Below are 26,834 nucleotides of genomic sequence, written 5' to 3' on the forward strand. Positions count from 1 at the left end.
TATCCATTTGCACTTCTCCTTCAAGTGCAGGAAGGCCAGGGAGGAAGTGCCGGGGCAACTACCCCTCCCACAGCGCTGGACTCTGCTCAGCTGTCCTTTCTAGCCCGGCCCAGGAAAGGCTTGCTGCCTCGCTATCTCAAGGCCCCATGGCTGTAGCCAACTACCCCTATGCAGTCTGTGCTTTTATTATCTCCATTTGTCAGCTGAGGAAACCAAGACAAAGACCTTACTTGCCCAGCGGAAAAGTCAGGATTTGAACCTAAGCATTCTGCCCCCCAGCGCCTCTTCCTCCTAAGACTCCTTTCAAATGACCTCTAAGGTCTCTTTTAGCAACAACAAGGGCCCTGTCCAGTTAACGTATCTAGACTGTTTCCTCAACCACAAAAGTCCCTGTTTGCTGCACACTGGCATCTCCCAGAGATATGAAAAATGCCTGCCTCCCACCCCGACATTCTGTATTAACAGGCGTCGTATGGTCTGGGCATCAGAATTTTTAAAAGCTCTTCAGATGATTCAAATGTGCAGCAAAGTCTGGGAACCACTGGCCTAAGTCAAATGACCTGCTGAAGGAGGGGAGAGGGGAGAGCCTCCAGAAAAATACTCATAAATATATAAGCCCAACATTCTGTATACAATTTCAGGGTTTACAACCACTGAAAGGAGTCCTTGGATGTCAGCTTAAAACCCTTGAACTTGGTGACCCTGAAGATCACCTGCCCCTCTAAAATGTTATCCTACAGTTGAAGAATTATGATACAACAGTTTTACTACATTAATTCATAATAGAGACAAGAAATGAATGTGATGATTTTTGGTTTTCTGTTCTGAAGCACAAACCCTAAGTCAATTAGTCAACGGTTTCCTTTGGGATGAGTATTTGGGAGAAAAGAGGAAAGGAATTAGCAGTATAAGCTGACATCAGCACTATCACGTCAGCACCGTGTTTAACCAAATGTAAAGATTTCTAGATAAGTGGATGGCTACTGTGAGGAATGAGGAGAAAGGGAGAGGAGAGGGTCCATTATCAAATCATCTTGGGAAACTGTGGGCTAAGCAAGCTAAATTCCAGAACTTCTCAGGGACATTAGAACTCAGAACGTTATTAGCATCCTTAACATCTTGAAGAGTACCATTTCCTTCTACCTCAGAGGTTGTTTGGGAAAAGCCACCTCAAATAAGGTCACACCATAAATTTTAAGTCTTTTCAGCGACTCCTATTACAAACACTAAAAAGGCACTTAGAGGTCCAGCATTATAAGAACCTAATGTGTAACTATTTTCAATACCTTTTCTTTAAAAGAAGTTTTTCTTCATGAGGGAAAATATGAGGTAGTGTAGCATAATGGTTAAGCATACAGACTATGGAGCCAAGACACCTGGGCCTGAATCCTGGCTCCACTCCCCATACAACAGCCATGTGACTTTGGGCAAGTCCTTCAACCTCATGTACCTCAGTCCCCTCCCATGTAAGAACGAAAAGAAGTACTACCTCACAGGCAAGTTGCTATACTTAAAGCACTTTAAGTAGTGTCTGACTCACAGTAGGCAATATATAAAATGTTGGCTGTTGTTACTCATTCCTAAAGGAAATAAATTTTCAGTCACTGTGAAAATGAATGTCTTGGCATGTTTCAACTGGTAATTCTAACTACAATTTAAATATGGCTTGGGCTTCCCTGGTGGCGCAGTGGTTGAGAGTTCGCCTGCCGATGCAGGGGACTGTGCACCAGGCTGAAACACCAGCTCTGACACTTCCTGTGTACTCTTGGGCAAGGTACCATCTCTGGCCTGTCTCTTCATCTGTAAAATTCCATCAGTAACAGTACTTATCTCTCAGGGTTCATGTAAAATTATTTTGTATATGTTAAATACTTAGAACTTTACCTGGTACATAGTAAGCACTAAGTATTTAATACTAATATCTTCTTGCATATTTTCTGTATAGCCTTCAAATCTAATATGAACTGTTTATTATGCATACTTTACAAGGTATAAGTTTTTAACCATGTTCTTTTGCTCTTGTGTCTCACAGACAGAACTGAGAACTGAAATAGTCACAGACACAAATCGCACATTTCAGGAAAGTCAAGGCACTTACTGCAAGATACATGGTAATGTGTATTTCATTTTGCTCTGAAATTTTTAGAAACTGGAAAAATACATATAATTTGCCCCTGATCAAAACTGCCTGTAGGCTTTTGTTCCTACCCTAGCAAGACTTATTGCTAACCAATATACTATGTTAAATTGAAATCAAGATATTACACAATTTTCCAATGCAGAGATGATTTTATGTAAGTTGGTATAAATGCTTTGTGAGGATGTAATTGTTGGCATCTTATTATATTTCAGTAGCTGGTGGAAAAATGAGATAAGTTGGAAGGGAGGTTTATAGTGTCAGAGCTCATCAGATGAGAAGATCATCTTTTTTTATCAGCTCTAGAAAGCACATTTACAGGCTGATAACTAAACAGTTATTCTTTACCAACTGGAACAGTCAGTATTACCAAGGTATTCCAACTAACTGCAGCTACTGCAGAAAATTCTACTAAACCACTGTGGAATGAAAGGAAATGAAGAATTGTTAAGATTAACTGCCTTTGTGAATTTTGATGTGATTTTTTTTCTAACTTTTTACCAAGAACTAAAAGAATATAATATACATCCAACTGCATGATATTTTTCTTTTTTTCCCAACTTTATTGAAGTATAACTGACATATAACATTGTGACAATGATATTATTCTTTTTTAAATAAGTCACTTTCTTTTTCGGCCTGTTCAGAGTTCTCTGAGGATTCAAATTTAAATAACAGACACAAAATTCTTCAGATGTTACTTAGTCTTCAAAACGTCACCAAAGAGCCTCTCTTATTAAGTTGTTTTACATATCTTCATGCACTCTGTGGGCATTTAAATGAGAGATCCTTGTCTACAACTTTAAATGTACTTGTTAGAAAACGTTTTGGATATCCAAACTCCTATTGTTAAAAACTCTCAAGCTATTACTGCCAAATCCATTCTTCAGTTCTTTGACTCCAGAGTAAAGAAACACTAAGTGGAAATGGGAGGCAGCCCCTGTTTCTGCCCTCGTGGAAATGATTCAGGATGTACCACCAGACCTAGAACTCAGGCTGCCTGACTTCCAGTCTTCAGCTAGCATTATTCCCATAAATTGTGATTCATTCCTTTCCAAGCAGACTTAGACCATGTGATTACACTATAGCTCCAAAACCTTCAAAGATTTGCAACCTCTAGTGCAAAAACTGATTTAGGTGAGGATACTGAAACCACTGTGTGGCAAGCAGAATAATGCCACCCCCCACACCCAAATATCCACTCCCTAATGCCAAGAACCTGTCCACCTGTCACCTTACATGGCAAAATGACCTTTATAGCTGTGATTAAGTTAAAGACTTAGAGATGGGGAGATTATCCTGGATTATGTAAGTGGCCCCAATCTAACCACACGAATCCTTGAAAAGCTGCCCAGGTGGTTGGTCACAGAAAGAAGTAACTATGATAAAATGGTCAGAGATGGGATGTGCTGGCTTTGAAGGCAGAGGGAGGGGGCCATAAGCCAAGAAATGCAGACAGGCTGTAGAAGCTGGAAAAGGTGAAGAAACAGATTCTCCCCTAGAGCCTCCAGAAAGGAGCACAGTCCTACTGACACCTTGATCTCAACCCTATGAGACCCATGTTGGGCTTCCAACCTACAGAACTGGAAGACAATAAATCTGCGGTGTTTTAAGCCACTAAGTTTGTGGTAATTTCTCACAGCAGGTAATAGAAAACTAATATACAAAGGGTGAAAGGTTATTCACACGGTCTCAAAGTATCACTGTACAAATTACTTATTCACTGCAAAACGAAAAAGGTGCCTTTATAAAGAGAGATCTGGCAGACACCACCTTAACCAACTAATCAAATAAGCACTGCCAGTAACAAGACAACCTGAAAGGATGTGACAAAAAAGGAAATACACAACATGACCCATGCAGTATTCTCGCCGAAAATATTTACTCTGAACCTAATCATGAGGACCTAATCAGACAAACACTAATTGTGGGACATCCTACAAAACAACTGGCTTAGACTCTTCAAAACTGTCACTGACAGAAGAAGTAAAAGAAGAGGAAAAACGGTTCCCTATTAAAGGAGACACGACAACTAAATGTGATGCAAGATTCTTAACTGGATCCTAGCTGAAAAACAAAAGTTATAAATGACATTTTGGGTCCATCTGAAGAAATACGGACTATCTATTAGATATAACACTCTTGTTTCACTGTTGAATTTCTTACATGAGATAAAAGTATTGTGGTTATACAGGAGAATGTTCCTTGACATATAATTATTATAATTTAACATCATAATGTTTGCTATCATTTTCAAACAGTTCAGCCAAAAAGTGTGAATATGTGTATGTATGTGTGTATACACAAACACACACACACGGGAGAGAAAGAACAAATGTGGAAAAATGTTAAAAATCAGTGAATCTAGTGAAAGAAATATAGCACTTATTGCACTACTCTTTCAACTTTTCTGCAGTATTGCAATTTCGTAAATACAAAGTTAAGGGGGAATCGTCTTCCTGGCTCCCACCACTGCCTGCTTTTCCCAGTCTCCTCACGTCCTGCCAGTACTGTAGCTGGAACAGCTTATATTCTTCAAACTGCCCACACTCTTCCACTAGCAGATTCTGTGTTCTGCTGCTTCACTCACATCTCAAGGCTCAACAGCTGCAATTGGGTTTCGATATAAGGTAGAAGCTTGTACATGATATTAAAATACCGGTTTGGGAAACTAGTTGATCAAATATCAAACAAGAATCATCATTTCATGTCCTTAATACTAGATTTTAGTTTGAGCACTCTTTGCTGCTCTTATTATTGTTTCTCTTACGTCATATAATCTTTACTCTCTGTTTTCTTGAACTTCATCATCGCATTTATGATCTGAGACAGTCACAAGCATGGAAGTCAACCATGGACAAAAATCAAACCTGGTGGCATCAGAAACTACTACAGACACATTCAAGCGTGGCCTCTGGCTCCCAGCCCACACCACTGTGAGTATCACAGGCAGCCCAGACCAAGGCTCACCTCCTTCCTGTAGGCCTCATTGCTCTCCATATGGCAGCTTCCCAACATCAAAGAAGATGGAAGAAATTATCTAAATTTACCAGGCTAGTCCCATTCCCTCCCTTGAACTGTGGAAGAGTCACTGATATCTCAGTTACCTATTCTGCAATACCTTTTTCTGCATGCTGAGATTTTGGAATGCTAAAAAAAAGGGGGTGGGGTGGGGTGGTACTGGACTAACAGATGGAGGATTAGGAACAAAAGACCTCCCTGACAGGAGAAACAAGAGCTAAAATGTTTGTATACCTACTATAATAGCACAGAGGAACAAAAATTTGAACTTGTAAATAAAATTAAGTTGCTCTTCTGAAATGCCTGTCTAGCTACAGACAGGAAAAGGCCCAGCATGGTTTCTATGTATGCTTATGCTGTTTCTAATAGAAAGGATGCAATCAAGCCAAAACAAACATCTGTTAACCAGTTAAGTTTGTTAATGAAACAAAATTGCAGCTGGTTTTATCAAAGATCAAAAGTGAAGCAAATTAGAGAAAGGATGTATGAACAAAGCTGGTTTCTAAAAAATAATGGCTAAAGAATTCTAAACCCACTTGTCAAATTAACACAAATCCTTCCTGGATTTTGCTTAGACCACTGATTAGTATTTATTTTGTATCTTTGAAGAAACCAGCCTCACAGTTTAAATCTAATATCATTTACTCTAGAACTCTGCCTATATAGTTCACTTCGCAGAGCTTTCAATGTATTACATTTCACAAAACAAAGCCAAAAAAAAAAAAGTTACACTCTACCATTAATATTCTGCTAATTAAAAGGTTCGCTTATAAAAGGAAGAACAACAGTATACAGTTTGCAACTCCTAGAGACTTCTCTGGGAAAGCAGTCCAGTCCTAAGCATAAGCATGATAACAGTGATTGGCATTTCACAATGAGCCCTGCCAGGCCTCCTTCTCTTACTTCTATAAACTCCCCATCACCACCTGAAGACAGTGAGATAAGAGCACCCACACACAAACAAAACACACTTTCCTCATGGCGCTGCTAAATGAAAATGTCACAAATTACATGGCTGACTCATTTGCAAACTTTAATTTAGTGAGCTAATTGATGTTTATGTACTCAGAAACATTAATAGACTGGAGAGATCAAAGTACCTGAGAAGATGCAGATTCACATGCGAAATGCTGGTTTAACTGGAGAAGAACAGTTCAATCAAATCTACTGTAGTTTAATGTATAGGCCAAGAAAATTAAGTTTATAAACAAAACAAAAAGTCATGAATTTTCCAATCAAAATTTGCTATTGCAGTGATAAAACAATCACATTTTCTTGTGTATTCTTTTTACATTACGAATATAAAATATATAAAAAGAATATAGACCTTCGTTCTGAGAAACATTATAAAAATCTTCGCCATCCAAGATATGGTCAGAATAAATCAGCAAACAACACTTAACTGTTAAATAACTTCAAAGCTACAAAATATAGATTTTTCTTAGCACTCAAAGTATAACAAACACAGCTGTTATAATCCAAATAGGTATAGGGAACACAAGAGTAAATTCCTGAAAGCTGCTGAAAATATCCAAAATTAGTCAAGAAATTACACCCTTAGCATCCTTAATGCTTGGAAGAAAATACCATTAGGAAATCAAAAAATAGACTGCTCTATACATCATTCACATCAAGGTCAGGAAAAGGCAGCTATAATGTCAAACATATCTAAGATCCAAAGAGTTAAAAAGAATACTTAACACTCATTTTAAGAGTCCAAAATCCTCTGACATAATGTTTCTATTTTTCCTGAAACCTATTTCATTAGAAGTCTAGACAAGTCCCATCTCGATAAAAGCTCAAAAGTGGAACATGCTGTCACTCCTGAGTGCGAGAGAAAGACGCATCCTTCCCTTGACCCGACTAACTAGTCTTAGACAATCTGAGGGCTCTCTCAACAACACCCCAGCAACTGGTACTATCTGCTCACAAAAGCAGTCCTAGTGCTATTTTGAAGAACTTCTGAAGCTTACCCATAGGAACAACATAACACAATCCTTTTCCTTCCCTGACCCTGGAACAGCACTATGGATTCACCTAGCCATTCACATTATATAATAGGTTTCTGTCTGACTTCAGTCATTCTAAAACCTACTTTCATTCATACTGATCCCAAAATTCAGGTTACAGAATATGGAAGAGTGTATTCTGCCGTATTTAGGCCTTTATCCAACTTTCAGTTGAATGCACACAACTAAGCACTCTGAGAAATGTGACATCTGCAATACAAAGGACACCAATTCAAAGGAGAACTGAGAAGGACAACAGAGAGGAGGTCATTTGGACTCTATAATTAGCAGATAAAAAATACACACATTTCTGTCAAAAAGATCCAGAGTTGTCTGAGACCATGAACAGTTCTCCTAGGGCTGAGAAACTTCTGGAAGCCTGCCACATCATAGAACAATATGGACTAGGGAATGGTCCTTCACAAAGTACGGGAGATTGGAAAAGTTCCAGAGGGGGATGAGGAGGGTCTCTCTAGGGCAGGGAGAAAACTGAAGAAAAGAAAATCTAAAAATAAAGTTCTTTTTTTAAAAAATTTATCTACTTTTTATTTTATTTATTTTTGGCTGTGTTGGGTCTTTGTTGCTGCATGTGGGCTTTTCTAGTTGTGGTGAGCAGGGGCTACTCTTCCTTGCGGTACGCAGGCTTCTCATTGCGGTGGCTTCTCTTATTGTGGAGCATGGGCTCTAGGTGCGCGGCCTTCGGTAGTTGTGGCTCGGGGGCTCTAGAGCACAGGCTCAGTAGTTGTGGCGCAGGGGCTTGGTTGCTCCGCGGCATGTGGGATTTCCCGGACCAGGTCTTGAACCCATGTCCCCTGCATTGGCAGGTGGATTCTTAACCACTGAGCCACCAGGGAAGTCCGTAAAAATAAAGTTCTTTAAATTACACCATTTACACAACACGAGAAACTGATGTAGGATGTACATTAATCTTCTATTTATGGAAATATTTCATACTAATTACCCCACCAAAAACCCTAATAAAATATCTCCCTAAAAGGAGGTGGGGGACAAATAGAATAAACAACTGAACAGGCCAAGACCATGAAAAGTGATTTTTAATATAGTTCTGTCTCTCAACCCCATTTCTGATCATCTGTGCTCCTTCTGAAACTCATTTTTATTTTTTTCTTATTGACAGTACATTGTGGTAATTACGTTAGAAGGTTTTTCATAAGATTGTAATACAGTTATTTCATTTCTTCAAGAAAAAAACATCAGAAGCCCTACCTGGTATTAGAAGTGTCTCTCTTTCCAACTATAGCTGCCTAGAATGAGAGTTCCCATACTATGCACTGCACTAGAAACATACCAAGATTTGACACTTAATAAATTTTAGGAAGATATTCCCAATAAAGTGAAATACCAAGGAATGTTTAAAATTGAACCAAACTGATTTTATAAAAATGCTAAAGCCCAAATGTTCAAATGGAATCTTAATGCTACAAAATGTATAGTAATAACTGAAGTCTGTCTTAGAATATGTGACTTTCCAAAGTCCTCATAATCTGACCTAATTGAGCTTTACCATTTTTAATGAGAAACACTAATACTATCCTTTAGGAGTTCCCTCACCAAGTCAAAGATAAAGTTTTATCTTCAGTGGTTTAATTCATTTCCATATCACCTCACCAAAGAGAGCTTTCTTAAATAAATACAAAGAAGTTACGCTAAGGAGCCAGTATGGTAATATCCAGTTTGAATTCTAGACTATCAGAAGATGTGCAATTACATTTCAGAAAGGAAGGAGCTCTTCTATTTTAACTTGCATTGTATTCCTCCTACCAGTCATGCATAGGAATGATGATGATGTTACATTTAATTAGACACAGATTTACTATTTTCCCTACTGCTTTCCCATACTGCTAATATTATAAATAGTGCCTGCTTTAAAAACTGTACTAAGCTCATTGCAACTACCAAATTTAAACTGCCAGAAATCTATTTGTTGGGGGACAACTGCTTCTAAGCATTTGAGGAAATGGAAGAGATACTTTCACTGTTAATGAAAAGCCACCCCTGTTGACCAAGTATACAGCCCACTGGTAAAGAGGTCTGGAGTCAGACTGTTTCATTAGAATCTTGGCTTCACCACGCACCAGCTCTGAAAGTGACCTTGGACAAACTGCTTAGGCTTTGAGCCTCAGTTTTTCATCTATAAAATAAGGATAATAATCTATGGCCCTCACAGTTATTGTGATAAGGAGACAGTAAATGTAAGGCACCTGGAATAGTGCCAGCATTTTAACACTTAAGAAATGTTATTATTTTTACCATTTTTCTTTTCTTTTTTACAATTAAACTATTCAACAAAGGTAACCAGAATAACAGCTTCTTGAAAGCCATTAGTTGGCTAATTGTGATTGAATGACTTCATCTCTGTACAGTGGCCATTTATACCATAAATGTCCTCCCACAATGTGAATTTTACAGACCTCTAGCACATCAAGAACAATGATAATCTGCCTTTCAAAGATACGAGAACAAGTCCTATATACATGAAGCTATAGTACAACTAATCGACATATAGATCCAAGTTCAACAGCTGAAGCAAGAATAATCAAAAGCCAGCAACCAGCATACATATATGGTTTTAGTATAAGAAACTCAAAATATTTTCTACAGTACAAAAATGTTCACATTGGTCTTTGACACTTTAGATTCCTTTGAAAATCTGATAAAAACTACAGACCCTGAACCTAGGAAAACGTGTGGATACAAACGACTGTTCTATTTCAGGGGATTTGTTAGCCCACCTACCCCAAACTCATTCATGGACCCAGGTTAAGAATTTCTATTACATTGACCTAGAAAGTTTACAGGGTATTAAACTATTTATCCCTTGTAATCTCAAAGGGCAATATATTCTGATGTACTTTTTATTACATTTTTCAAGGGAAAAGGCTATTGTAATATACAATAGAAACAGTACAATACATTCTGGCCAAATCGGCAATCTGATTTTCATTTATGTTTATTTGTCCTTTTCTAAAAATTAGATTATGATTACTCAACACAACTAATCCCCAAATTTCATCAAATAAAAATTCTAGGACATATTTTCTCAGCTTTCCTTGTTATATGATGATGCTAACTGGACAATGTAAAGATCAGCACCATAAAAAGAGCAGGAACAACTGCATGATAAGCAATAAATCACTCTGTTCTCAATTCTAGACACTTTCAGACATGAGTCTTCCTTCAGACTAAAAATACTTCTGTATAGATGCTGTATGAAAAAAATATAAGGATGTCAAGAAATGATGGGCAAGGTTAAAGAGAAGGATAGGAAAGGGACTGTGGAAAATCTGTAGTATTTCCTCTATCACAAGTTGATACTCCCCTGGACCACAAAATTATTAAAACATGCTATTAAATTGCCTAAAGCTGCCTGAATTAGTCCATGCACCTGATAATTATAAAAGCTTAATATACCTTAGAGTAATTTATATATATTTAAAACAGATATCCAAAGCCATCAAGAAATGGCTCTATATTCCCTTAAGGAATTTCCTGATGGCATAAGCTTTTATAAAAATATTTAGGGCTTCCCTGGTGGCGCAGTGGTTAAGAATCCACCTGCCAATGCAGGGGACACGGGTTCAAGCCCTGGTCCGGGAAGATCCCACATGCCGCGGAGCAACTAAGCCCGTGCGCCACAACTACTGAAGCCCACGTGCCTGGAGCCCATGCTCCAACACAAGAGAAGCCACCGCAAGGAGAAGCCTGCGCATCGCAACGAAGGGTAGCCCCCACTCGCTGCAACTAGAGAAAGCCCGTGCGCAGCAACAAAGACCTAACACAGCCAAAAACAAACAAATAAATTTAAAAATATATAATGAGGGACTTCCTTGGTGGCACAGTGGTTAAGGATCCACGTGCCAATGCAGGGGACACGGGTTCAAGCCCTAGTCCGGGAAGATCTCACATGCCGTGGAGCAACTAAGCCTGTGCACCACAACTACTGAGTCTGTGCACTAGAGCCTGCGAGCCACAGCTACTGAGCCCACGAGCCACAACTACTGAAGCCCACGTGCCTAGAGCCCATGCTCTGCAACAAGAGAAGCCACTGCAATGAGAAGCCTGCGCACAGCAAAGAAGAGCAGCCCCTGCTTGCTGCAACTAGAGAAAGCCCACGTGCAGAAAGATCCAATGCAGCCAAAAGTAAATAAATAAACAAAACATACATATAAAACAAAAATAAACAAATGGGACCTAATGAAACTTAAAAGCTTTTGCACAGCAAAGGAAACCATAAACAAGACGAAAAGACAACCCTCAGAATGGGAGAAAATATTTGCTAACGAAGCAACTGACAAAGGATTAATCTCCAAAATATACAAGCAGCTTATGCAGCTCAATATCAAAAAACAAACAACCCAATCCAAAAATGTGCAGAAGACCTAAACAGACATTTCTCCAAAGAAGATATACAGATTGCCAACAAACACACAAAAGTATGCTCAACATCACTAATCATTAGAGAAATGCAAATCAAAACTACAATGAGGTATCACCTCACACCGGTCACAATGGCCATCATCAAAAAATCTACAAACAATAAATGCTGGAGAGGGTGTGGAGAAAAGGGAACCCTCTTGCACTGTTGGTGGGAATGTAAATTGATACAGCCACTATGGAGAACAGTATGGAGGTTCCTTAAAAAACTAAAAATAGAACTACCATATGACCCAGTAATCCCACTACTGGGTATATACCCTGAGAAAACCATAATTCAAAAAGAGCCATGGACCACAATGTTCATTACAGTTCTATTTACAATAGCCAGGACATGGAAGCAACCTAAGTGTTCACTGACAGGTGAATGGATAAAGAAGATGTGGCACATATAATGGAATATTACTCAGCCATAAAGAGAAACGAAATTGAATTATTTGTAGTGAGGTGGATGGACCTAGAGTCTGTCATACAGAGTGAAGTAAGTCAGAAAGAGAAAAACAAATACTGTATGCTAACACATATATATGGAATGTAAAAAAAAAAAAAAAAAGGTTCTGAAGAACCTAGGGGCGGGACAAGAATAAAGACGTAGATGTAGAGAATGGACTTGAGGACATGGGGAGGGGGAAGGGTAAGCTGGGATGAAGTGAGAGAGTGGCATGGACATATATACACTACCAAATGTAAAATCGACAGCTAGTGGGAAGCAGCCACATAGCACAGGGAGATCAGCTTGATGCTTTGTGACCACCTAGAGGGGTAGGATAGGGAGGGTGGGAGGGAGATGCAAGAGGGAGGAGATATGGGGATATACGTATATGTATAGCTGATTCACCTTGTTATAAAGCAGAAACTAACACACCATTGTAAAGCAATTATACTCCAATAAAGGTGTTAAAAAAATACATTTTAAAAAAAAAGAAAAAGAAAGAAATTCTAGGGTTTCGATTGGTCTGTGGAAAGGCAAATCACCTGGTCCCACCCAGTTTGTAGAACTGGGCCTCTATCAGCTTAAGGCAAGAAGGGAAGCAGGGTCTATCTTATGCGCAACAGTATCCAAAGAGGAAAAACAAGTCATCAGGAGCACAGCTTTTCCTAACACTGTTTCCATCACTTCTGAAAATGCAGTTAGCACATACAACCATCACCCTTTCTATCAACAATGGCTAATGGCTTACAAGGTGTAAAGTTAACTGCTATCAATGCATCCACTCACCCAAAGGACAGACAACAAGCCCGCAAACTGGAGGGCCGAAACCTTTATAAACAATTTGCTACTGCTCTGTTTTGGTTTTAGTTTGGGCAGTAATTTCAATAGCTTTGAAATAAAACAAAGGAAAATCCTACTTAACCAAAGACTTTAAATTGTAGCAGTAACTTAAGGAGAAATCTGCCATATACGTATAACTATTATGGAAATGACAGAAGGCCCAGAGAAACCAAAGATTATAAGATACAGTATGAGACAAAATAAACATTTACTTTCACCTGCTAAGAAGTGAACAATAACAAATGACTTTAAATTGAAACAGGCAGGATTTAGGTCACATATTAAAACAGTTCCAGTAATGCACAGACTATCAGTATTAAAATAATTAGTCTATAGATCCTTCTTCTCTGAAATAACAATAAAAGGAAAAATATATCAATTATACCTCACAAAGCTAAAAAAATAAATAATAATTTTAAAAGAGAAAAACATATAATGGCCTTTCTTGGATTTTTGAAATATATATGATCCTGCCTTGAGGAAGGAAGATTAAAGTTATCTATCCTGGTCCCTTCAAGCACCCACGGATTAGCAATCATAGTTTAAAAAACAAACCACATAATCATCACATTAAATTCTTAGTCAACCAGCGAGGAAGCCCTTAATACGTTGTAAAACAATAGAGAACAATTTATACTGTAAAACAATATATACCTCTTAAAATATATAAGCCTGCTCTGAGGCAAAACATTTTATTTTATCACACTTAACTCAGAACTTATGTCTGTATAAAACTTAACTGAAACTCTACAAGTCAAATGGGCAATATTTACAGTGTATTGACATTCTCTCTGCACTTACCTGGTCTTTCTCATGGGGTAGAAGGCTGACAGGTGGGAGCGACGATGGGAAAGCACTGGGGTATTTCGGAGCCCCTTTGCCATCTAAGCCTCCATAGTTGACCCTGTATTGCGGTCCGTCTTTCAGTAGCCTCCCATTGTTCACTGCACGTTTGGCCCCCAGTCGCAGCCGCTGCTGAAAGGCTGGGTTGGTGGTGGTGCTTGTGAGATCACTTTGACTTCTGAGATACTTCTCTATGTTCTTCAGGGAGGAGCCATTGGGCTCCTCAAGTCCTTCAATTGCTCTCCTCAGAAGTTTATTCCAATCCACATTGCGGAGATCATTACATGATCCTCTAGACCCCTTGGCTGACTTAGGAAAAGTGCCTGGTTTAACTGATGAAAAGCGCCCAGGGTTGTCTGGGTCCTTATAGGAGGCAAGGCCTTTGTTGGTGACTTTGAGAACTGAGCCATCCTGAACACTGAGTTCCAGCTGTTCAGAGACTGTCTTCTTATCCAACCCATGGGAAGTGCTGACTGCATGGCAGATTCTCTCTTCAGAGGGCCTTTGCTTTTGCTTTTTTATTTTCTGTATAGCTTCAAGAATCCACTCTGTATAAAGTGGGTTTGCAAGTTTTACCATGGTTGACAAATGACTTCTTCAGTACAAAAGTTACCCATAGAGGTTCTCCTTGTATTTAACAGAACTTGCACATTTGAAAGTCATTTACAATTCAACAAACGGCCAGAGTATTCCAGACCATATTAAGCAACATCTTACAAACATCCATCCTTTAGAGATTAAAAAGAGGACAAACAGGCAATGTTGATAGTTGTCTTATTTGACCAACAGGAAAAACTGCATTCGGGTGAAGAACATCTTTAAACAGGAAATCAAGACCTTAAAGGATTAAAAAGGGGGGAAAGGCTCTTAATAATGAAACTTCTAAAAATAAATTAAAAGACTCTTTAGTATTACCTTTTCAGATGCAAAATGACCACAGAAGTAATGACAGGCAGGTATTATGTAACAAAGCCAGAGCGACTATATTTGCCAACCAGAAACTGGGTCACAGCCTGAGAAGGAATTTCTTTTAGGATTTTACACGTTATTTATATGAGCTTTTCATGGGGCATTTAAGAGACCACATCTAAGCTATATATTTAATGGATAACCTTTACTGAAATTAATAAAATTACATGACAGTGGTTCAAGATATATGTCTACTATAAACATAAAATCAACATCAAAGAATAAGTCTATGATGCAAAAAATTTGATGGAAGTATATTAAACTTATGCAAAAAATCTGAAACTTAAAAAAAAAAGACGGAAAGATTTTGTAGTGTTTTGTTTTTATATTGATTCTATGCCTTTTGTATTAAATTATTTCTAAATATTTTAGACTTTTGTCACTATTGTAAGTGGAATATGCTACTAATATCCATTTCGTTCTGGTTATTGTTAACATAGAAAAGCTATTTCTTTAATGTTTGATTTGTATTTAGCCATCTTACCAAAATAGCTCATTAATTCTAGTATTGTTTTTCTATACTTTCTTGGTTTTTCTAAGTATACAATTATATTGTTACTTCTCTTCCAATAATTATATTGATTGCTTTATGTTGTTGTCTTCCTCCCCTTGCTAAACCTCAAAAAAATGTCAACTATAATAGTAATTGTAGGCATTTCTGTCTTGTTCCTAAACTTAATGTAAAAAATGTAGAGTCACCATTTAGAATGATGTTTTTTCTTGTCTTACTAATCAGTACATTCAGCACACTGTTGAAGTGCAGTAGTGATCATGATTATTTTCATCCTTTACTGATTATAAAGGAAATAGTGCTAACATTTCACCATTTAAAATGATGCTTGCTGAAAATTTTTGATGGATACTTTTGACCAAATTAAAGAAATTAATAAATTCATTTAATCATTTAAAAAAAAAAAGAGGGAATTCCCTGGCAGTCCAGTGGTTAGAACTCCACACTTCCACTGCATGGGGCAGGGTTGGGTTTGATCCCTAACCCTGGTTGGGGAACTAAGATGCTGCAAGATGTGCGGTGCAGCCAAAAAAAAAAAAAAAAGCAATGATCCTGATTCTTCTATTTCAGCTAAACATTCTATTTCCCAAGTCTCACAAGTAAGAAAATTTCCCATTGAGCCATTTCTACAGAATCATGTTTTCCCATCCCTTTGAAGAGGGTTGGTGACATTCTCTAACCCACAGGCTGGAAAACTGAAACTAATGTAGTAACATAACCGGTCACCTTTCGAACAATGGAAAACTCTAGGTGTCTTACTACCCAGTTAGCTCATGAAACTGCTCAATTCGAGCAAGGTTTGTACAAATCTGATACCAGGTAGGGAGTGATACTGCTCTCTGAGAACCTCCTGGTGTACACAAAAATCCCCTAGGTCTCCAATCTGGTATTGAGTACACCTGCCAAGAGCACCAGGCCAAAGCATCCTGGCCTGGGAGTTGGGTCATATCTGGGCTCTAACCTTGCTCTTCACAGATAATATCCACATCTTAACTCTTTCTTATAGTTTAAAGTTTACAGGGTGTGCTTGCGTATAACTTGTCATGTAATCTGCAGGATGACTCAATGGGTAAACTGAGGCTCAGGGGAAGGTGGAACTCACTCAGGATAACAGTCAGTAGTAGACTCAAGGCTCAAATGCCATTATTCTAAAGTCTAAGTCAGCGCTATCTTCACCTGAGCCATGACTGCCTGCTCTAGCTAGTTCCGCCTCTGCAATTAGACTAATAGTATGCATGCCAGTCCTACCAATGTCTAGCAGAGAAACCCTGGGAAAATGACTTAACATTTCCATCACTTTACCTGTAGGGAAATAACAGTATATCCCTCCCAGGATTGTTGAGAGAATTAAGTGAACACAGTATCTAATATTCAGTATATAGTAGCTATCATCACTTCCATCCAATACAATGTCTACACACTCTGAAAAATGTCTCATAAAATATAAAATTAAAGTTATCTCTGGTTGTTTACTTACATTTAATGTACCTCAAAGGGGAAAATAATGTCTTTCCTCAAAACTTTAGCCAGATACACTGAAGAGTTTAACATTTGCTCTCAAAGATTCTGTTGCTGAAAACAATTAGGCCATTGAACTATACTAGTTCAGTCAGCTTGAAAGAGGCAATTTAAAAAGGATTGTCCTTTTTGCAATCAGTAAGCTGTAGGTTCACTCCATTTTTCTCCCCTCAGATTTAGAAACTTGGGGCTAAAGGGACCTTTGAGGTTATCCAGTCCAACCTCTAGTTAAACAGTAAAAGATCCCTTTTTCAATATCCCCAACAGATAGGCCATAAAGTCTCAAAATACTTCCAGTGATTAGGAATTTGTCACTTCTTAAGACAGCTCATGCCACTGTTGGACAGCTCTAACTGTAATATATTTCTTGCTCACAGGAGCCAAAATCTGCCTTCCCATAACTTCTACCCACTAGTCCTAGTTCCCCTGGAACAATCTCAAGAAATTCTTTAATTATGAGGAGCCTTCATATACTTGAAAACAAGTATCTTTTGAAAACTGCTACAATCAAATCCCATTCTACCTCCAGCCCCACCTTGGACCACTCATATCCCAGTTCTTTAACATGCCCACATTATCACAGGTTTCCAAGCACCTCCTCCTCTTGGTCACTCATTAGTTTGGCTAATGCCCATCTTAAAATCTGGCATTCCAGGCATTATCCAATTATAAATGCAACCCAAGGTAACATGAACTTCCTTACCAGACCTGCCATACAACTGTCTCATGCCAAGCAGGCAGTCCAACTGAAAATCCCAGATATTCTTTCAAAAATTCTGTCAAGCCGAGTCTTTTCATTCTCTTCCTTATGCAAATTTAAATGCTGGGATTTTAAAATTTTATCACAGTTCAAGTACATCTTGTTGGTTTGAGTCTGTCTTCCAACTTGTTAAAAATTGTTTTGAATCTTGATTCTGTCATCTATGTCATCTGCAAATCTAATAAGCACTCCCCTTTGTGTCATTATATAAATTACTGACTGTTAGACTTGGAACAAGGTGTATTTAGGAATGAAATCATTGGCTTTCATAGTGCAACCACTTTCACGATAGAACACAGGAATCACACTGCTTTAGTAAGTTTAAAACAGGAAGCTGATCTTTCCAAGGTAAAATGGTTTGGGGCAAAATTTCATTAGAAGACATTTCACCATGTCCAAATAATTATTTCATCTTTCATCATTTATTCAGGATGAATCAACTAATTTAATTTGCTTGCACAAAATACAACTGCAGGAAGCAGGAAAAGAGGTCACAGAAAAGTATTCAATATTGCAAAGTTGCTTTCAGGCATTTTGGTTACACAAGCAAATGAACATACATTAAAACAAAACACATTTCATAACTAATAAACACTTAAAATATACCTTCATGACAAGCTATTACCACAATCTTAACCACAATCAAAAGAATTGTTCATCTCCATTACCAACACATTTCAACAAGACTGACATTTTATATCTTAAAAATATAATAAAACAAGGGAAAATACCAGAATTGGAACTCCAAGTGTTTTAACAGTCCATGACAAAAAAGAAGATTGTCCAGATCTTCAGGCAAATCTGCCAAAAGAAAAAAATGTAAATGTTAATTTGGGCATAAGGACATCCCTAAAATTCAGCAACCATCTATGGATCTCCACAACTATTCAATCCAAACAGCTGCAGTGAATTTACTGGTATACTATGTTTGGTGGTATGTTAGCTCTTTCATACCACTAAAGGGTATTTAAGAACATGGAATTCAGGACAGGACATGAAGCCCCACAGCGAGTGCCTAAAGAAGTAAACTTTCACTCTTCTTTAAGGCCAGACCTGTTCTCCGCATTTTAAAAAATCAGGTTTGTGATGGAGTCTAAAAAAGAATTCCATCATTTAAAAAATAAAAAATCCCACTATTACTCAAATAGCCAGGCAGGTATAACATTTTGTCTGGAGGAAAAAAAAAAGTCGAACATTGTTTAAAGATCAATATTAACTTTCCCAGGCAACATTCACTATTTGTCCCAAAGGTCACCTGGCATCTAGGTACTGATTGAACTATCAAGATATGGCCAATAACTGCACCTAAGAGAAGGATGCACCATTTTCCACAATAGTAAGTACGTGCTTGTACAGGTCACATTTCAGGGCAGTAATGATCATTTTTACTTCAAAGGCAAAAAATAAATGTAAAACAACACTGTGAATAGCTGCACTTTGATAGTGTACAAAACAACCAAGCAACCTTGGATCCCCTTTCTCCCTTCCCGCGGCCACAGACACACACCCCACTCCTCAATTTAATATCAAAATTAGCTCTCATCTGACACCAACCAACAGAGTTAACTAGGCAGAAACAGATGTAACACAGCAGCTCTTCGCTACAAGCCGAATCAGTGTTAAAAACATACACACACACAGAGCTAGGAGTGGAACAAAATCAGAAGTCTCTTATCTGCAGCCAATTCTCAACTAAACACATGTATATTATCCACTTTGTATATTATCCACTGCAAATTTTTTAATCTTAGGCTGGTTTGTTTCTGACATCCCACTGGCCCCACTGTAAATTGGTATATGCTAACAGAATAGATTGAAAACCAATTTAATTTTAGTCTAAGCAGTATCTAACTAGAAAGACAAATCTAAGGAAAAATATGCATAATTCATTCAAAAGGCAAATAGAAATGTTTCTTCCCCTGATTCAGAATTATCCATACCACTTCTCTTTTCCAGAGCCCTAGGATTTGTTTCATACGTAGACAGCATATTCTATTACAAGTACAACCCTAAAAACCATTATTCTCTTTTCATTTTTTTCTATAAAAACTTGAAAGTTGGACTAAAAGCCTATCAAAATGAGAATAAGTCATTCCAAATTAATTCTGGGGACTCATGTTACATCAAAATTAAATTATTCTATTTTCTAAGGTTTTGAATCATTTTATTTTTAACTACAAAATAACATCAGTAAATTATATGGTTGTATCATACAGTCTTATAGTAAAACACTATTTACATCACTCATTACACACTATTCTAAACAGATCTAGAGAAATGCTTAGTCCAACACTGAGCTTTTGGCTTCATTAGTATTATATAAATATCAACACTATTCATAAATACACATGTCAGCAATAAGAAGAGTCAAAATACCCTGGATCATAAATAATATGTGAAGCCTCCTCTAAGCTTTTGCTAATGTGTGTTGTTTCAAAATCAATGTCATAACACTCGTGTCATGAGATTGTGGATGAGCCAAAAACAGTGGTAGAAAAAAATAAAGATTAATAGTAGAGTTTACTCTTTTGTCATCCTGAGTTTCGCTTGCTAACAGTTATTTTTAGCTCTCTCACTTTCATAGGCTCCTGGATTTTTTCATAGCCTGCTATGTAATTGAGTGAGGATCCACAAATCTTAACAATATCTTCTGAAACAGAACATACACTGCTGAAGGGAAGGGACCTTAACTTTGCTTCTGTAACCACCCACCACAGAGCATTAGCACAGCTGCTCCAAACAGCATCCTCGGTGAACAAATATCTGCTGTCTGACAACAATCAGATACATCCATACGGTGATACTGGCTAACTTTCAAGTCCTGGATGCATCTATTTCCCTTAAAATTAATGCTCAAGGCCCAAAACGTGAATTGGGAGGTGAGGTTATAAATACTAATCAAAGAACAACCAACAAATATTTAGTGAGATGTTGTTCTGTGAGTACAGCCCTATGGTAGATGCTGTGGGTATAAGAAGCGATTAAGCACCATTTGGTAGCTCCTCAAAAAGTTAAACATAAAATTACCGTATGACCCCACAATTCCACTTCTAGGTATACACCCCCAAAGAACTGAAAACAGGTACTCAAATAAGTACACGTACACTCATGTTCATGACAGCACTATTCACGATAGCCAAAAAGTGGAAAAAGGTCAATATCCATAAACAGATGAATGGATGAAGAAAATGTGATATATCCATACATTGGAATATTATTCAGTGATAATAAGAAATGAAGCAGTGATACATGCTACAACATGGATGAACCTCAAAAATACGTTGTGAAAGAAGCCAGACACAAAAGGTTACGTATCATAATAATTCCATTTATAGGAAACATCCAGAACAGATAAAGCTATAAACAGAAGATAGATTGGTGGGGCCTAGGCAGGGATGGGGGAAGTGGTTAGGAAAAAATTGCTTAATGGGTAAAGGATTTTATTTTGGAATGATGACAATGTTTGGAAACTACATAGAGGTGGTGGTCACACAACACTGTGAATATACTAAATGTCACTGAATTGTTCACTTTAAAATGGTTAGTTTTGGGCTTCCCTGGTGGCGCAGTGGTTAAGAATCTGCCTGCCAATGCAGGGGACACAGGTTCAAGCCCTGGTCCGGGAAGATCCCACATGCCACGGAGCAACTAAGCCTGTGCGCCACAACTACTGAGCCTGCAAGCCACAACTACTGAGCCCATGCACCACAACTACTGAAGCCTGCACACCTAGAGCCCGAGCTCCGCAACAAGAGAAGCCACCATAATGAGAAGCCCGCGCAGAGTAGCGAAGAGTAGCCCCCTCTTGCTGCAAGTAGAGAAAGCCTACGTGCAGCAACAAAGACACAATGCAGCCAAAAATAAATAAATAAATTTATAAAAATAAGTACTAAATAAAATAAAATGGTTAGTTTTATGTTATGTGAATTTCACCCCAAATTATTTTTTTAAAAAAGAAATAAAGCACTAAACTATAATAATAGCAACCATTGTCCAACACCTACTGTAGACCAGGCACTTTACATAGATTATCAGTAAACCTTAAAATAACCCTGCAGGTAGCATTGTTGCCCGCATTTTGCAAAAGAAAAACTGATTCCTGAAGGTCAAGACCTCAGACCACTAAGTCATGAAAGATTTTAATTCAGATGCTAAAACCTAAACACTTTCCTGTCTCTCCATTGGTTTTCAAACTAGGCTCCTTGGATCTCTTGTAAGAAAGTGCCTTGGGTATGGGCACCACCTGAAGGTGCCCTTGTGGGTTAAACACTAGGGCCACCATAATCCTTTGCACCAAACAAAGATCTCTACCTTAACTATTCTATGTATAATGGGCTTCTCCATAAGATTCACTTCAGAGAAAGGGTTCCGCTGAATACAGAAGGAAAAATGTCTGAAAACAACCGTGACTATTCCTTGTTGAGTGTGGAGGGGTAGAACATCCCTTGGACGGAGAGGACTTAAACTGGACCTTGAAAGACAAGGCAGAACTTGGACAATTGCCTGGCCTCTCCACCCCAATTCAAATCCTTTGTGGCCCAGTGCAAACAGATACCTTCTCAGAAGCCCTACATCACTTTGTCTAACAGGAAGCTTTTAGCTTTCTTATTATTTGGCATTCATTTTCCACTTTGTATTTTGCTTACTCATACACGGACCTCATCTCCCCTACTAGACTGTACAATTCTTTTTTTTTTTTTTGAGTAGTGTTTTTTTTTTTTTTTTTTAGAAATGGCTTTTATTTATTTATTTATTTTTGGCTGTGTTGGGTCCCCGTTTCCGCGCCAGGGCTTTCTCTAGCTGCGGCGAGCGGGGGCCACCCTTCATCGCGGTGCACGGGCCTCTCACTATCACAGCCTCTCTTGTTGCGGAGCACAGGCTCCAGACGTGCCGGCTCAGTAGTTGTGGCTCACAGGCTCAGCTGCTCCACGGCATGTGGGATCCTCCCAGACCAGAGCTCGAACCCGTGTCCCCTGCATTGGCAGGCAGACTCTCAAACACTGCGCCACCAGGGAAGCCCTAGACTGTACAATTCTTAAGAACAGGACTCATGTTTGATTCATCTTGGCGCGCCCCAAGACTTCCCAGGACCACAACTTAACATAAGAGGGGCTCAATGCCTATTTGTTAAATGAATGCATCAGTAAATGAATGAAGGGAATCTAGGAGAAGGCACAGAGCTAAGAATGAGCTGTCAGACTAAAGGGATACCTAATCCATGTGCATGCCTGGAGTGGGGATGTGTTGAAGAGGAATAAGAAATAAAGCTGGCTGTGACAAAAGCCAGGCTGAGGCATGTGAACATGACAGATGAAGTAACAGAAAGCCACTGCAGGAGTAGTGACACAATAAGGTATAGTGGAGTGCAAGCACACACACACATGCACGCACACACAAATCTGTTGAACGTTTGAATAATTCTGGCAATGGTATCCATCCAGTATAGGCTGGAGGGAAGTATGACTGAAGGAACAAACAAAAGCAACCAGTATTTCCTCTCTCCACATATCAATCGTGTTCAACTTATATTTATGAGCCTAACTCAGCAGCAAGCCCAGAGTACGCACTCCATAAATGTTAGCTGAATTGAATATTTAATTCCCCATCTTTTGATAATAATACTAAGTTCTTTCTCACTACTCATTAACATAGAGAGTTTTCAATTCATAAGCTAATAATGTTTTCCAAGGATTTCTAAGAGGCTAAATCACCATGAAAATTATCATTTCAACTAATACATATTAGATTAATTGGAAGTTTAATTTTTCATGTCATGCGCTCCTAGTTGACAATATCCTTGTTATGTCATTAAACTATAATTGTGTAAATCTGCTTCAACAAACAATAACTGAACCATCAATAAACTATTATGGCTTCCATAATCCCTAGCAAAGATTAATTTCAATATCATCATCATAAATTAGTAGAGACATGTCCCAAATCTCCTGGTGAAGCCCATGAATTACGTTTGCATAGTCATCCCTGCATTTAAGTGCTCAACAGTTTCAGTCTCTAAACTTTAATCACACTGTTAGGAACCTCACAGGAAATTTGATCCCTTGTAAAACAGAGGATTTTAGAGACAAGATGAAAAGTCATGTGAAGTCATCAGGCCTTTGGAGCCAGGGTACACTGATTAGTAATGATGATATTATAACTAAGCACTTTCACTTAAGAAATAATCAACTAAATTTAGAATATCTTTTTTGGCATTTAAAAATTGCTATTCAATCCTAGTTTTCTTCCAACTCTCAGATGAGCTTTAGCTGGGTTTTAATGACAAAGACTGAGAATGACATATTAAGAAAAAAATCTGACATCTGAATTTTTTAAAGATTATTTTGAAAATACACATCATTTCAGAATTCTGCATTAACTTTATCACAGATGTCTTCAAACAGGATATCCAGTGAAGCCTTAAAACACATTAGGGTTGCCCTCTGAGAATCTCAAGAAAATTACAGATCTATTTTTTAAAAGGAACACATGTACATACAGACATTTGCATACAATTTCAAGGGCTTACAGAACCTCTACTGCCCATCCAAGGACCTCTTAAGGTCCACGCACTACTCTACCTATTTTAACATACACAGAGAGGTCAACAGTTTTATCCGGTTTCACAATAATTATCTCTATGAGTGCTTAAAGTAGCACATATTACATTAAAAGAAAGTTATTCTCATCGGTTTTGGATCTTATCAAACAGGTTTGTGTTAACAAGGTGATGTGCTATGATGGGATGGATCTAGAGAGTTCAGGAATCAAGTCCCCACCTTGTCAGCTACCTAAACTGTGGGATATTGGACATGTTACTGAATCAATCTAAGTCTGTCTTCCCGCTTGTAAAAATGAGAAAAATGTACAGTTTTGCAGAACTGTAAAGAGGAATAATTGAGATAACAAATATGAAAGAACCAAGGATGGTGGCAGACACATAGCAGGAACACAATAAAATGCTAGCTCATAAAAGGAAAAAGGGCAATACAGTCAGCTGGAGACCTGTAAAATCTAACCTGGCTGAACTTCCGTCTATATGACCATTTTCTCCTATGAGACAGGGAAAGTCAGCACCTGGCTCTTAGTTATAGTTGCAGACAAGTAAAAATTCAAGACAGAGAACAGAAGAAAGTGAAGAAAAGCAAAAACAGATTTGTAATGGCGAGGATGGGGTCAAAAGAGTGTATTTGACTCATAATCATACATCTTTTAAGGTCAGTAAAGCTTTTAGAATACTGATAGAATATCTACTTAACCTGAGGGTAGGAAAAGAGTCTTAAAACAAGACAAAAAAAAACACTAACCAGGGCTTCCCTGGGTGGCGCAGTGGTTGAGAGTCCGCCTCCCGATACTGGGGACACGGGTTCGTGCCACGGTACGGGAAGATCCCACATGCCGCGGAGCGGCTGGGCCCGTGAGCCATGGCCGCTGACCCTGCGCGTCCGGAGCCTGTGCTCCGCAACGGGAGAGGCCACAACAGTGAGAGGCCGGCGTAACGAAAAAAAAAAAAAAACACTAACCATAAAAAAAAGACCAGTAAATTTGACTCCATTAAAATTAATAAGTTCTGTTCATTAAAAGACACCAGGGCTTCCCTGGTGGCGCAGTGGTTGAGAGTCCGCCTGCCGATGCAGGGGACACGGGTTCGTGCCCCGGTCCGGGAGGATCCCACATGCCACGGAGCGGCTGGGCCCGTGAGCCATGGCCGCTGAGCCTGTGTGTCCGGAGCCTGTGCTCCACAACAGGGAGAGGCCACAACAGTGAGAGGCCCGCGTACCGCAAAAAAAAAAAAAAAAAAAAAAGAGAGAGTGAAAAGGCAAGCCAGAGAATGGAAGGCATTTGCAACACACACACAGGACAAAGAATTTGTATCCAGAGTAAATAAAGAACTTCTAGCAATGAAAGACACAAGAACCAATTTACAAAAAGGCGGGTGGGGGTGAGGGCCGACTTAAACAGGAACTTTACAAAGGAGGAAATCCAGGTAGCTGATAAATATATGAAAAGCTATTCAACCTCCTTACTAATCAAGTAAATGCAAAGTTTACCAGATTGCCTAAATTGAAAAAACTAAGTTGAGGAGGACGAGAAGCCAGGGATCGTATATATATATATATATATATATATATATATATATATATATATATGAGATAATATACTGGAGGGAGTATAACGTGGTACGACACTTTGGAAAACAGTCTGACTGGTACCTAGTAAAGTTGAAGACAAGCATAGCCCGTGACTAGGGCAACCATACAGCTCATCATCCAAATCCAGACACTGCTGAGAATTAAAGGTGCTATACTACTAATTACACCGGGACAATGGGCATAAACCAGCATAAACAGTCACGCTGCCTGTGAACCAGCAGTTCCATTCCTAGGTGTACACCTCAGAGACACTGTGCACGTGCACACCAGATGACGGATACGGGAACACTCACAGCAGCTTAGTTCACAAATATCCAGCAAGAGTGGAATGGATGATACAAAAATTGTGGAAGATTGTGGGAGTCCTAAAAAAAGGTGCTTAAAGGTGCTTTGTAAATGCAAATTAAAGCATTACAGGGAAGAAATATCCCTTCCTCACACTTCTCCCATCCACTAGTCATTTACTGTTCTATAAGCAAAGATGGATCACTACAGCTCACACATCTCTGCTTTCATAAAACAATTCCTTTTCTCTCGCTTGATAAAACTACAGGCATCCGTATACACGGTATGCACGAAAACTGAAACTATTGTGTCGAGAACTATCTAAGAGACTGAAAAGTCACCTGTGAGGAACCCTGGCATTTAGTAAAGCCATATCGGTTGGCTAAGTCTTTTAACTGGTATTCGAAAGTCCATAAAAGTTTCAGAAGTACATTAACATTATTTATGGAACTTTCTCAACTACCTTCCAATACTCACCCTATTTTACCTTTCATTCCTGTTATGCCTTACATCTGACAAGCAGTGCAGAGAGAAACATTTGGTGTAACGGCAATGACATAACATCCACTCTACTCAGAGGCCTGGGTTTGGCTGGTAGGCAAAATTTCAACGGACCGTGTCATTACCACCAGCCAGTCATTCCGCTAAGTTCCTCCTTTAATGTTAAAACCTTCCTCTGCCTCTATCTTTTCTTCTGCTTTTTTTCTTTAATCATCGCTTCACCTTCTCAACCTTCAACCCTAAGTATAAGTTCTCAGGTAAGAATCTTAACCTTTACTGAAACATCCATTATGCTTTCCTTCTTAAAAACATGAAAAAAAAAAACCTGCCCCAATTCATTTTGATAAATGTGTGAAGAATTTATGAATAAAAAAAAAATGGGGCTTCCCTGGTGGCGCAGTG

The 26,834-nt window shown here is 38.6% G+C and overlaps 1 protein-coding gene across 6 annotated transcripts in view; it reads right to left on the bottom strand.

Moving 5' to 3' along the window:
• KAT6B (lysine acetyltransferase 6B) overlaps positions 1 to 26,834 on the bottom strand; it is a 195,391-nt gene that overhangs the window by 151,731 nt on the left and 16,826 nt on the right. For all 6 annotated transcript variants that reach the window (XM_027129789.1, XM_027129788.1, XM_027129790.1 and 3 more), the window contains exons 2-3: positions 18,228 to 18,297; positions 13,697 to 14,575 (exon numbers count right to left, since the gene is read on the bottom strand). In XM_027129789.1, coding sequence (XP_026985590.1) covers positions 13,697 to 14,317 — 621 coding nt within the window. In that variant the 5' untranslated portion in view covers positions 14,318 to 14,575; positions 18,228 to 18,297. The remainder of the gene's footprint in view (positions 1 to 13,696; positions 14,576 to 18,227; positions 18,298 to 26,834) is intronic.

This window comes from Aethalodelphis obliquidens, unplaced genomic scaffold (assembly GCF_003676395.1).
Source record: "Aethalodelphis obliquidens isolate GAN/ISIS:26980383/991018 unplaced genomic scaffold, ASM367639v1 scaffold37, whole genome shotgun sequence".
NCBI classification, from domain to species: domain Eukaryota; kingdom Metazoa; phylum Chordata; class Mammalia; order Artiodactyla; family Delphinidae; genus Aethalodelphis; species Aethalodelphis obliquidens.